General features: G+C 42.0%; 1 protein-coding gene across 1 annotated transcript in view; it reads left to right on the forward strand.

Annotated features, from left to right (window-relative positions):
* LOC139410297 (gamma-aminobutyric acid receptor subunit gamma-3) overlaps positions 1-14,501 on the forward strand; it is a 244,740-nt gene that overhangs the window by 182,600 nt on the left and 47,639 nt on the right. The window contains exon 5 of the mRNA XM_071155787.1: positions 5,176-5,258. Within this exon, the coding sequence (XP_071011888.1) occupies positions 5,176-5,258 (83 nt within the window). The remainder of the gene's footprint in view (positions 1-5,175; positions 5,259-14,501) is intronic.

Here is a 14,501-nt window from a genome sequence, read left to right on the forward strand (position 1 = left end):
ATTTTTTCTATTTTGTTACACCCTGGAAATAAAATAGATTTTTGGGGGGTTTGTATCATTTGATTTACACAACATGCCTACCACTTTGAAGATGCAAACCATTTTTTATTGTGAAACAAACAAGAAATATATATTTTTTTAAACAGAAAACTTGAGCGTGCGTAACTATTCAACCCCGTAAACTCAATACTTTGTAGAGCCTGCTTTTGCAGCAATTACAGCTGCAAATCTCTTGGGGTATGTCTCTTTAAGCTTGGCAGATCTAGCCACTGGGATTTTTGCCCATTCTTCAAAGGCAAATCTACTCCAGCTCTTTAAAGTTGAATGGGTTCCGCTGGTGTACAGTAATCTTTAAATCATACCACAGATTCTCAATTGGATTGAGGTCTGGGCTTTGACTAGGCCATTCCAAGACATTTAAATGTTTCCCCTTAAACCACTCAAGTGTTGCTTTAGCAGTATGCTTAGGGTCATTGTCCTGCTGGAAGGTGAACCTCTGTCCCAGTCTCAAATCTCTGGAATACTGAAACAGGTTTCCCTCAAGACTTTCCCTGTACTGAGCACCATCCATAATTTATTCAATTCTGACCAGTTTCCCAGTCCCTGCCAATGAAAAACATCCCCACAGCATGATGCTGCCACCACCATGCTTCACTGTGGGGATGTTGTTCTCAGGGTGAGGAGATGTGCTGGGTTTGTGCCATACATAACGTTTTCCTTGATGGCCAAAAAGCTACATTTTAGTCTCATCTGACCAGTGTACCTTCTTCCATATGTTTGGGAGTCTCCCACATGTCTTTTGGCGAACACTAAACATGTTTGCTTATTCTTTTCTTTATGCAATGGCTTTTTTCTGGCCACTCTTCCGTAAAGCCCAGCTCGGTGGAGTGTACGGCTTAAATCAAATCAAATTTTATTTGTCACATACACATGGTTAGCAGATGTTAATGCGAGTGTAGCGAAATGCTTGTGCTTCTAGTTCCGACAATGCAGTAATAACCAACGAGTAATCTAACCTAACAATTTCACAACAACTACCTTATACACAAGTGTAAAGGGATGAAGAATATGTACATAAAAATATATTAATGAGTGATGGTACAGAACGGCATAGGCAAGATGCAGTAGATGGTATCGAGTACGATATATATATATGAGATGAGTAATGTAGGGTATGTAAACATTATATTAAGTGGCATTGTTTAAAATGGCTAGTGATACATTTTTTACATCCATTTTTCCATTATTAAAGTGGCTGGAGTTGAGTCAGTGTGTTGGCAGCAGCCACTCAATGTTAGTGGTGGCTGTTTAACAGTCTGATGGCCTTGAGATAGAAGCTGTTTTTCAGTCTCTCGGTCCCAGCTTTGATGCACCTGTACTGACCTCGCCTTCTGGATGATAGCGGGGTGAACAGGCAGTGGCTCGGGTGGTTGTTGTCCTTGATGATCTTTATGGCCTTCCTGTGACATCGGGTGTCGTAGGTGACCTGGAGAGCAGGTAGTTTGCCTCCGGTGATGCATTGTGCAGACCTCACTACCATCTGGAGAGCCTTACGGTTGTGGGCGGAGCTCTTGTCGTACCAGGCGGTTATACAGCCCGACAGGATGCTCTCGATTGTGCACCTGTAAAAGGTTGTGAGGTCCTTTGGTGACAAGCCTCCTGAGGTTGAAGAGGCGCTTCTGCACCTTCTTCACGACACTGTCTGTGTGGGTGGACCAATTCAGTTTGTCTGTGATGTGTACGCCGAGGAACTTAACACTTACTACCCTCTCCACCACTGTCCCGTCGATGTGGATAGGGGGGTGCCCCCTCTGCTGTTTCCTGAAGTCAACGATCATCTCATTTGTTTTGCTGACGTTGAGTGTAAGGTTATTTTTCCGACACCACACACCGAGGGCCCTCACCTCCTCCCTGTAGGCCGTCTCGTCGTTGTTGGTAATCAAGCCTACTGCCTTGCCATGTCATCTGCAAACTTGATGATTGAGTTGGAGGCATGGCCACACAGACATGGGTGAGCAGGGAGTACAGGAGAGGGCGGAGAACGCACCCTTGTCGGGGCCCAGTGTTGAGGATCAGTCGTGGGTTAACAGGGAGTACAGGAGGGGGCTGAGAACGCACCCTTGTGGGGCCCCAGTGTTGAGGATCAGTCGTGGGTGAACAGGGAGTACAGGAGACACACAGACATGGGTACAGGAGAGGGCTGAGAACGCACCCTTGTCGGACCCCAGTGTTGAGGATCAGCGGGGTGGAGATGTTATTTCCTACCCTCACCACCTGGGGGCGGCCCATCAGGAAGTCCAGGACCTAGTTGCACATTGTGGGGTCGAGACCCACCCTCTTGTCCAGATGGGTTAAGGCAGTGTGCAGTGTGATTGCGATTGCATTGTCTGTGGACCTATTGGGGGCGGTAAGCAAATTTGAGTGGGTCTAGGGTGTCAGGTAGGGTGAAGGTGATATGATCCTTGACTAGTCTCTCAAAGTATTTCATGATGACGGAGTGAGCGCTATGGGGCGATAGTAATTTAGCTAGGTTACCTTCGCTTTATTGGGAACAGGAACAATGGTGGCCCTCTTGAAGCATGTGGGAACAGCAGACTGGGATAGGGATTGATTGAATATGTCCGTAAACACACTAGCCAGCTGGTCTGCGCATACTCTGAGGAAGCGGCTAGGGATGCCATCTGGGCCGGCAACCTTGCGAGGGTTAACACGTTGAAATGTTTTACTCACGTTGGCCGCGGTGAAGGAGAGCCCGTAGGTTTTGGTAGCGGGCCGTGTCAGTGGCACTGTATTGTCCTCAAAGCGAGCAATGTTGTTTAATTTGTCTGGGAGCAAGACGGAGCTGGTTTTCTTTTTGTAATTCTTGATTGACTGTAGACCCTGCCACATACGTCAAAGGGAGGGTGAGGGAGGGCTTTGTATGTGTCGCGGAAGTTAGAGTAGCAATGATCCAGAATACTGCCAGCCTGGGTCGTGCATTCGATATGCTGATAAAATTTAGGGAGCTTTGTATTCAGATTAGCGTTGTTAAAATCCCCAGCTACAATAAATGCTGCCTCAGCATATATATTGTTTCCAGGTCTGTCAGGGCGGTCAAGGTGTCTGCTTGGAGGGGGATATACATGGCTGTGATTATAATCGTAGAGAATTCTCTTGGTAGATAATGCGGTCGGCATTTGATTGTAAGGAATTCTAGGTCGGGTGAACAAAAGGACTTGAGTTCCTGTATGTTGTTGTGATCAAACCACGACTCGTTAACCATAAGGCATACACCCCCACCCTTCTTCTTACCAGAGAGATGTTTGTTTCTGTCAGCGCGATGCGTGAAGAAACCGGGTGGCTGTACCGACTCTGATAACGTATTAACGTGTACCTTGTTATCAAGAGACTGGACATTGGCGAGTAGTATGCTTGGGAGCGGTGCACGATGTGCCCATCTACGGATCCTGACCAGAAGACCGCTTTATCTGCCCTTTCTGCGGCGCCGTTGTTTTGGGTCGCCTGCTGGGATCCGATCCAGTGTCCTGCTTGGTGGTCCAAACAGAGGATCCCCTTCGGGAAAGTCGTATTCCTGGTCGTAATGTTAGTAAGTTGTCGTTGCTCTTATATCCAATAGTTCTTCTCGGCTGTATGTAATAAGAGATTGAGATTTTCTGGGCTGACAATGTAAGAAATAATACATAAAAAAAATAAAAAATACTGCACAATTTTCTCGCGAAGCGAGGCGACCATCTCTGTCGGCGTCATCTTTAATTTCTCATTTACAACTGCGACATGGCCAAGATAAAGCAAAGCATTGCGACAAAAACAACAACAGAGTTACACATAAACAAACTCTCGATCCACAATATAGCAGGGGATGTATAGCCATAATACAGACATTTTTCAAGCGGCAGATTATGATCGATAATGTCAAATGCTGGACTGAAGTCTAACAAAACAGCTCCCACAATATTTTTATTGTCAATTTCTCTCAGCCAATCATCAGTCATTTGTGTAAGTTCATGTTTCATGCCCTTTCCCCAGAAGAGTGCTGAAAATCTGTTGTTAATTTGTTGACTGTGAAATAGCATCATCCAACACTTTTTTACAAAAGTTTACTAAGTGTTGGTTACATGTTGGTTGGTCTGCTATTTGAGCCAGGAACGGTTGCTTTGATATTCTTGGGTAGCGGAATGACTTTTGCTTCCCTCCAGGCCTGATGGCACATTCTTTCCTGTAGGCTTAGATTGAAGAGATAACAAATAGGCATGGCAAGGCCGTCCGCTATGATCCTCAGTAATTTTCCATCCAAGGTGTCAGACCCAGGTAGCTTGTAATTATTGATAGACTGTCCATGCTCCGACGAACTGAGGTTCTTCTGAGGGAAAAGGGGGGTGCAACTCAATAGGAAGGTGTTCTTGATGTTCAACTCAATAGGAAGGGGTTCTAATGTTCAACTCAATAGGAAGGTGTTCAACTCTACAGGAAGGTGTTCAACTCTACAGGAAGGTGTTCAACTCAATAGGAAGGTGTTCAACTCAATAGGAAGGGGTTATAATGTTCAACTCAATAGGAAGGTGTTCAACTCAATAGGAAGGTGTTCTAATGTTCAACTCAATAGGAAGGTGTTCTAATGTTCAACTCAATAGGAAGGTGTTCTAATGTTCAACTCAATAGGAAGGTGTTCTAATGTTCAACTCAATAGGAAGGTGTTCTAATGTTCAACTCAATAGGAAGGTGTTCTAATGTTCAACTCAATTGGAAGGTGTTCTTGGTGTTCAACTCAATAGGAAGGTGTTCTTGATGTTCAGCTCAATAGGAAGGTGTTCAACTCAATAGGAAGTTGTTCTAATGTTCAACTCAATAGGAAGGTTTCAACTCAATAGGAAGGTGTTCAACTCAATATTAACTCAATATTAGGAAGGGTTATGGGTATTAGGAAGGTGTTATTGATGTTCAACTCAATATTAGGAAGGGTTATGGTTATTAGGAAGGTGTTCTTGATGTTCAACTCAATATTAGGAAGGGTTAGGGTTAGGGTTAAAAGGAAGGTGTTCATAATATTTCACACACTCACTGTAGGTAGCGCACAGGACCCTTTTCTCTGTTGAGATTATTTCCTTTTTAATTTCAATCCAAATGTAAAATGTTTACATTTTGATTAATTAAAATCTCTGTCTGTCTTTTTTTCAGGCTGACCATAAATGCAGAGTGCCAGTTACAGTTGCATAACTTCCCCATGGACGAACACTCCTGCCCACTCATCTTCTCCAGCTGTGAGTAACGTACCTCCTCCTGTGCATCCATGCTCAGCACCAGCACCTATATCTTTACAGGTTTTGATTTCTTATCAACACCAGTCTATTATCTATTATCAGAAGAATACATTATTTTCATTACATAATTATATTGAATTATAAACATATGTTTGAAAGAAATGCCAAGAGTGTGCAAAGCTGTCATCAAGGCAAAGGGTGGCTACTTAGAAGTATCTCAAATATAAAATCTATTTGCACTTTTTTTGGTTACTACATGAATCCATATGTGTTATTTCATAGTTCTCATGTCTTAATTATTATTCTAGAAAATAGCAAAAAATAATAATAATAACCCTTGAATAAGTAGGTGTGTCCAAACTTTTGACTGGTACTGTACATTCAGAGCATTCTGGAAGTATTTCATAGTTCATAGTTCACCTTTTCTACATTTTCTTTTTACGTTACAGCCTTATTCTAAAATGTATTAAATACTTTTTTTTCTCATAAATCTATACAAAATACCCCATAATGACAAAGTGAAAATAGGTCCCGAAGAAAATAGTGGCCTCCATCATTCTTAAATGGAAGAGCTGGCCGCCCGGCCAAACTGAGCAATTGGGGGAGTAGGGCCTTACTCAGGGAGGTGACCAAGAACACGATGTTCACTCTGACAGAGCTCCAGAGTTCCTCTGTGGAGATGGGAAAACCTTCCAGAAGGTCAACCATCTCTGCAGCACTCCACCAATCAGGCCTTTATGGTAGAGTGAACAGACGGAAGCCACTCCTCAGTAAAAGGAACATGTCAGCCCACTTGGAGTTTGACAAAATTCAACTAAAGGACTTTCAGACCGTAAGAACCAATATTCTCTGGTCTGATGAAACCAATATCGAACGCTTTGGCCTGAATGCCAAGCGTCACGTCTGGAGAAAACCTGCCACCATCCCTACGGTGAAGCATGATGGTGGTAGCATCATTCTGTGGGGATGTTTTTCAGAGGCAGGGACTGGGAGACTAATCAGGATGGAGGGAAAGATGAATGGAGCAAAGTACAGCGAGATTCTTGATGAAAGCCTGCTCCAGAGTGCTAAGGACCTCAGACTGGGGTGAAGGTTCCCCTTCCAACAGGACAACGACCCTAAGCACACAGAAACCTGTTTTTGCTTCGTTGTTATGGGGGGTTTGTGTGTATTTTTTTATGCTTTATCTCGCTAAACGATACCACTTTTCAATTCCTCATCAATTCACGGGGCCTTAAAAGTTCAAACAGTACATTTCTTAATAGGAGCATTCATATAAGTAACTAATAATAACTGTAATAACGGTAACAACTGTAATAACTGCAATAACAAATAACAACTGCAATAACTATAATAACTGTGGTAACCCATAATACCTGAAACAACAATAATAACTGTAATAACCTATAATAACTATAGCAACTATAATAACTGTAATAACTCATAACAGCTGTGTTAACTGTTATAGCTAATAATAACTAATAATAACTGATAACAGCTGAAATAATTGTAACAGATAACAGATGTGATAACTAATAATAACTGTGATAACTGTAATAACTAATAACAACTGTAATAGCAAATAATAATTGATAACAACTGCGATAACTGATAATAACATAATAACTGGCAATAACTTATAACAGTTGTAATAACTGTAATAGCTCATAATAACTAATAACTGTGATACTGTATAATAACTGTAATAGCTAATAATAACTAAGAACTGTGATACCTTATAATAACTGTAATAGCTAATAATAACTAAGAACTGTGGTACCTTTTACTAACTGTAATGACTGGAATACCTGGAACAACTGGAATAACTAATAATAGCTGTAAAAACTGGGATAACTGGGATAACTGTAATAGCTAATAATAGCTGTAAAACTAACAACTGTAATAACTGACAACTGTAATAACTAATAATAACTCATATCGGTGACAATTATTAACAAATGTAATACCTATCAATAACGACAATAATCATGATAACTGTGATAATTATTAACAACTGTAGTAACTAATACCAGCAGTGACAACTGTAATAACTATTATTAGTTATTACAGGTGTTAATAATTATCACAGTTATCATGGTTATTGCTGTTATTGATAGGTATCAATAGGTGTCAACGTTGTTGACGTGACGCCTCCACTGTTGTTTCTCACTGAGGTTTTAAAAATATATCTATGTGGAAAGTATTCAGACATTATTTTCAGTCATATTTGCATGCTTTATATGTCATGTGGAAACGATTTGTTGTATGTAGCTAATGTAAAAATAATTTTCACATTCATAAAAAAATGTATACGATTCACATTTGTTATACTAGCTCTTCATGATTCTGAATAAAACATTGGCAATTTGAACAAATGAAAAAGTAGATTGTGCTGAGTTACTGGCACATTGAACCATGTTGCAGCTCAATCTAGAATCGGCTTCCTATTTCGCAACAAAGCATCCTTCACTCATGCTGCCAAACATACCCTCGTAAAACTGACGATCTGGGTACTGTTGTCGGATGCTCTGTACTGCCGAGGCGCACTGTAGGCCTGGTGTCGGCACTGGTGGTACTGGGCTGGTGACACACAACTCAGGGCGAGTGCGGGGAGCAGGAACAGGACGTACTGGAATGTGAAGGCGTACTGGAGGTCTGGAGTGTAGAGCTGACACAACCCCTCCTGGCTGGATGTTTATTTTCTCCCTGCAAATGCACATACTGGGCTGTGTAGACTCACCGGAGACACAGTACTCAAAGCCGGCGCAGGATATCCTGGTCCAAGAAGGTACACTGGAGACCAGGAGTGCTGAGCCGGCACCCTCCTTCCTGGCTGGATGCCCATTCTAGCCCTACACCGGGCTAGAATAGCGCACTGGAGACACCGTGAGATTCTTGTTCTGTGAGGTTAGACCATGATCCAGAATTATTATGTGAGGTTAGACCATGATCCATGATTATTCTGTGAGATTAGACCATGATCCAGAATAGTTCTGTGAGATTAGACCATGATCCAGAATAGTTCTGAGGTTAGACCATGATCCAGAATTGTTCTGAAAAATATACTTCAATAGTTCTGAAAACCTTGCTGCAATGATATGCTGATGTGTCGTGGTTTTGTTAAATAGACCTGCAGAATATATTCTACCTAGGTCACTAAGGCCTTGCATAGTTTATTACCTCATGGTATTCTCCAGAAGTGGTTGTGCCATCTCTCAAAGACTAGGTTGTTTGTTTTGTTGAGTGATGATGTTTGAGGAAAAATACTGGAGAGATTCCCTGAACATCTCTGATTTAGTGTTGGTTGAGTGTTCGGTACAATGCTAGAGTGTTGGCTTGAATGTGTCTGAATGTGCTATAGGGTCTTTGGAAGGTGCTGTTGGAATGTGTTATAGGGAGTTGGCAAGTGAGTTTACCAGGCATGGTTTGGATTTTATGATTGCATTTCATTTCCTAGACAGTGTTTGACTGTCTTTTTATATTCAAGTGTTGGCAGAAACAACATATCTGTGTTGTAGGTTACAGCACAGGTCCTTTGTCTTGGCAGAAACAACATATCTGTGTTGTAGGTTACAGCACAGGTCCTTTGTATTGGCAGAAACAACAGATCCATGTTGTAGGTCTCAGCACAGGTCCTCTGTCTTGCAGAAACAACAGATCCATGTTGAAGGTCTCAGCACAGGTCCTTTGTCTTGGCAGAAACAACAGATCTGTGTTGTAGGTTTCAGCACAGGTCCTTTGTATTGGCAGAAACAACAGATCTGTGTTGTAGGTTTCAGCACAGGTCCTTTGTCTTGCAGAAACAACATATCCATGTTGTAGGTTACAGCACAGGTCACTTACTGCAATTGATTATTATTGTTAATTTATTCATGTTTTCATAGTCCTGCAGAAAAATTACTCATTTCAGTGCCACAATGCATTCTGGGTATATTATTATCTCAACGATGTTAAGGATTAAATGGAATTGTCGGTGACATTTAAGAAAGCCAAGCAATTACATGATTCTAGTGTGCTTTCTGCTTCAGGCTGGTTTTGTGGTAAGAGTCATTCATTGTCATGATATCACAGTCTATGATGAGGCTGGTCAATATACAATGCATTCGGAAAGCATTCAGACCCCTTGACTTTTTGCACATTTTGTTAGCTGTATTCTAAAATGAATTAAATAAAAATGTTTCTCATCAATCTACACAAAATACCCCATAATGACAATGCGAAAACAGGTAAATGTTTGCAAATTGATTAAAAATAACCTAAGTATTCAGACCCTTTGCTATTAGACTCGAAATTGAGCTCAGGTGCATCCTGTGTCCATTGATCACACTTGAAATGTTTCTACAACTTGATTAGAGTCCACCTGTGGTAAGTTCAATTGACTGGACATGATTTGGAAAGGCACACACCTGTCTATATAAGGTCCTACAGTTGACAGTGCATGTCAGAGAAAAAAACCAAGCCATGAGGTCGAAGGAATTGTCTGTAGAGCTCCGAGACAGGATTGTGTAGAGGCACAGATCTGGGGAAGGGTACCAAAAATTGTCTGCAGCATTGAAGGTCCCCAAGAACACAGTGGCCTCCATCATTCTTAAATGGAAGAAGTTTGGAACCACCAAGATTGGCCGCCCAGCCAAACTGAGCAATCAGGGGAGACTGTCATTAGTCAGGGAGGTGACCAAGAACCAAATGGTCACTCTAACAGAGCTCTAGAGATCCTCTGTGGAGATGGGAGAACCTGCCAGAAGGACAACCATCTCTGCAGCACTCCACCAATCAGGCCTTTATGGTAGAGTAGCCATACGGAAGCCACTCCTCAGTAAAAGGCACAAGACAGCCCCCTTGGAGTTTGCCAGAAGGCACCTAAAGGACTCTCAGACCATGAGAAACAAGATTCTCTGGTCTGATGAAACCAAGATTGAACTCTTTGGCCTGAATGCCAAGCATCACGTCTGGAGGAAACCTGGCACCATCCCTATGGTGAAGCATGGTGGTGGCAGCATCATGCTGTGGGGATGTTTTTCAGCGGCAGGGACCGGGAGACTAGTCAGAATCGAGGCAAAGATGAACAGAGCAATGTACAGAGAGATCCTTGATGAAAACCTGCTCCAGAGTGGTCAGGACCTCAGACTGGGGTGAAGGTTCACCTTCCAACAGGACAACAACCCTAAGCACAGAACCAATACAATGCAGGAGTGGCTTCGGGACAAGTATCTGAATGTCCTTGAGTGGCCCAGCCAGAGCCTGGACTTGAACCCAATCTAACATATCTGAAGAGACGTGAAAATAGCTGTGCAGCGACGCTCCCCATCCAATCTGACAGAGCTTGAGAGGATCTGTAGAGAAGAATGGGAGAAACAGATGTGCCAAGTTTGTAGCGTCATACCCAAGAAGAATCCAGGCTGTAATTGCTGCCAAAGGTGCTTCAACAAAGTACTGATTAAAGGGTCTGAATACTTATGTAAATGTGCTATTTACGTTTTTTATTTTATACATTTGCAAACGTTTCAAAAAAATATAGTTTTTGCTTTGTCAATACGGTGTATTGTGTGTAGATTGATGATGAAAAAAAAACAATTGAATCCATTTTAGAATAATAATACATGTTAGAATAAGGCTGTAACGTAACAAAATGTGGAAAAAGTCAATGAGTCTGAATACTTTCCGACTACACTGTAAGTCCATTCATTGTGGGTGTACATAGGCCTTATCCCTGTATGCATTGAGGCTTGGCTGGCCGACATACACCATGCATTGAACTCTTTCTTTATTTTACAGTCGTGGCCAAAGGTTTTGAGAATGACACAAATATTAATTTCCACAAAGTTTGCTGCTTCAGTCTCTTTAGATATTTTTGTCAGATGTTACTATGGATACTGAAGTATAATTACAAGCATTTCATAAGTGTCAAAGGCTTTTATTGACAATTACATGAAGTTGATGCAAAGAGTCAATATTTGCAGTGTTGACCCTTCTTTTTCAAGACCTCTACAATCTGCCCTGGCATGCTGTCAATTAACTTCTGGGCCACATCCTGACTGATGGCAGCCCATTCTTGCATAATCAATGATTGGAGTTTGTCAGAATTTATGGGTTTTTGTTTGTCCACCCGCCTCTTGAGGATTGACCACAAGTTCTCAATGGGATTAAGGTCTGGGGAATTTCCTGGCCATGGACCCAAAATATCGATGTTTTGTTCTCCGAGCCACTTAGTTATCACTTTTGCCTTATGGCAAGGTGCTCCATCATGCTGGAAAAGGCATTGTTCGTCACCAAACTGTTCCTGGATGGTTGGGAGAAGTTGCTCTCGGAGGATGTGTTGGTACTATTCTTTATTCATGGCTGTGTTCTTAGGCAAAATTGTGAGTGAGCCGACTCCCTTGGCTGAGAAGCAACCCCACACATGAATGGTCTCAGGATGCTTTACTGTTGACATGACACAGGACTGATGGTAGCGCTCACCTTGTCTTCTCCAGACAAGCTTTTTTCCAGATGCCCCAAACAATTGGAAAGGGGATTCATCAGAGAAAATGACTTTACCCCAGTCCTCAGCAGTCCAATCCCTGTACCTTTTGCAGAATATCAGTCTGTCCCTGATGTTTTTCCTAGAGAGAAGTGGCTTCTTTGCTGCCCTTCTTGACACCAGGCCATCCTCCAAAAGTCTTCGCCTAACTGTGCGTGCAGATGCACTCACAACTGCCTGCTGCCATTCCTGAGCAAGCTCTGTACTGGTGGTGCCCCGATCCCGCACCTGAATCAACTTTAGGAAACAGTCCTGGCGCTTGCTGGACTTTCTTGGGCGCCCTGAAGCCTTCTTCACAACAATTAAACCGCTCTCCTTTAAGTTCTTGATGATCCGATAAATGGTTGATTTAGGTGCAATCTTACTGGCAGCAATATCCTTGCCTGTGAAGCCCTTTTTGTGCAAAGCAATGATGACGGCACGTGTTTCCTTGCAGGTAACCATGGTTGACAGAATGATTCCAAGCACCACCCTCCTTTTGAAGCTTCCAGTCTGTTATTCAAACTCAATCAGCATGACAGAGTGATCTCCAGCCTTGTCCTCGTAAACACTAACCAGAGAATCACTGACATGATGTCATGACACGATGTCAGCTGGTCCTTTTTTTGAAATGCAGTGAAAACGTTTTTGGGGGATTCAGTTCATTTGCATGGCAAAGAGGGACTTTGCAATTAATTGCAATTCATCTGATCACTATTCATAACATTCTGGAGTATATGCATACCGAGTACATACAAACTGAGGCAGCAGACTTTGTGAAAATGTATATTTTGATAATCATTATCATCGCTAGCATAACTAGCTGTCTAACATTAGCCTACCTCAATACAACTCTGATTTCTCTTGGAAACACATTTCAAAATAAGGCAAATCATTTGTAGGAAAAACCTTTTGTCATGATTGTTGTGTTGCCAGATTGACTTTAGATGCAGTTTAACTTGAACTAGCTAACTAAAATTGAGGGGATAACCATATTTTAACTAGCTAACGTTAGCATTGCTAGCTTATTTTTTTCTTTCGAAACCCTGCTAGTAACAGTAATGGCATTACCATCTCTCTAAAGTAAATAGGACGACGTAAAATGGCAATGTTGTTTCCTACTAAGTATTTGCCTACTTTAGCAATGTCATCGTAGTTCCATGCCAGTATAAGTTAGTGTAATAACAAAACAGTCACATTAGCCTCCGAGGTGCAACCCATGTCCAGGGCATAAATAAATACTGGACGCGGCTATGGTGGTACTAGCTAACTCATGTCTGACTACAACAGCTGGCCATAGCAAATGGCCACAGTAAAACATGTCACAGTTGGTTGCATAGTGTAATAGCCTGAATCTAATCCAATCGGGAACCAGTCAATCTACACCTGTAAAGCACGGAATTAGTCTCATAATCCTACGACACAAGTTGTGACAGTTCCTCCGTTGTAGCCAGTCTCCCTCGACTCTTATGAAAAGGACACACCATTATGAGGCCTCTGATAGTGAGCCGAGTTACTGCCCTGTTGACACAGACGGCTTCATCAACAACGACAGGTAATGTGTGTTACGTTTAAATGTGAAAATGTATATTAAATAAAAACCAGTTTGATAAACTAGTAGACTAATTCCCCAGCCAAGCAGATACAACTAGTAGACTAATTCCCCAGCCAAGCAGATACAACTAGTAGACTAATTCCCCAGCCAAGCAGATACAACTAGTAGACGAATTCCCCAGCCAAGCAGATACAACTAGTATAGTCATTTTGCTTGTGAAGTGCATTAGCAGAAAGCATCGTCCTTTCTTCAGAACAAAATGCAGTTTACCACTTGGCTGTCTATTATATCACCCTGTCACAGGCCCTCCAAGTCATTATGGGGTAATTTGTGTAGATTGATGATGGGTTGGGGGAAAAACGATTTAATACATTTTAGAATAAGGCTGCAATGTAACAAAGTGTGTAAAAAGTCAAGGGGTCTGAAAACTTTCCTGAAGTACATTTTGTTTCAGTTTTAAATCCTATATTTTCTCTCCAAACAGACACGGGCAAGCCGTGTGTACCACGTTCCACAACTTGGTTGGTTTCTTCCTGGGTCTCCAGTCTTCTCTCCTTCAGGCCATTAATCACATTTTCGCATCAGAATCCGGGTCCAGTATATGGTTGTGTTCTCCAAATAACTTGGATATCACCCCATCAGTGAGGGTTATGCACCTCGGCATTGGAAAGCATCATATTCGGTGCTCTTCCAGAAGGATGTATTTGCTGTCTGTTATTCCCGTCTGTAGGTGTAGCCTTCATTCAGGTTCAGGATCCTTTGGAGCTTGTTCTGACTTTCTCTAAGAATAATGAATGCAAGATATTTTTAAGCAGACTATTTTGATTATTAGCATATGAACGACTTTCAATTTGATTGCTGGACTTGGACTATCGAAGCCATCCATCCAACCCATTTATTCTCCATCCAACCCATTAATTCTCCATCCAACCCATTTATTCTCCATCCATCCCATTTATTCTCCATCCAACCCATTTACTCTCCATCCAACCCATTTATTCTCTATCCAACCCATTTATTCTCCATCCAACCCATTTATTCTCCATCCAACCCATTAATTCTCCATCCAACCCATTAATTCTCCATCCAACCCATTAATTCTCCATCCAACCCATTAATTCTCCATCCATCCCATTTATTCTCCATCCAACCCATTAATTCTCCATCCAACCCATTTATTCTCCATCCA

This window comes from Oncorhynchus clarkii, chromosome 5 (assembly GCF_045791955.1).
Source record: "Oncorhynchus clarkii lewisi isolate Uvic-CL-2024 chromosome 5, UVic_Ocla_1.0, whole genome shotgun sequence".
Classification (NCBI taxonomy): domain Eukaryota; kingdom Metazoa; phylum Chordata; class Actinopteri; order Salmoniformes; family Salmonidae; genus Oncorhynchus; species Oncorhynchus clarkii.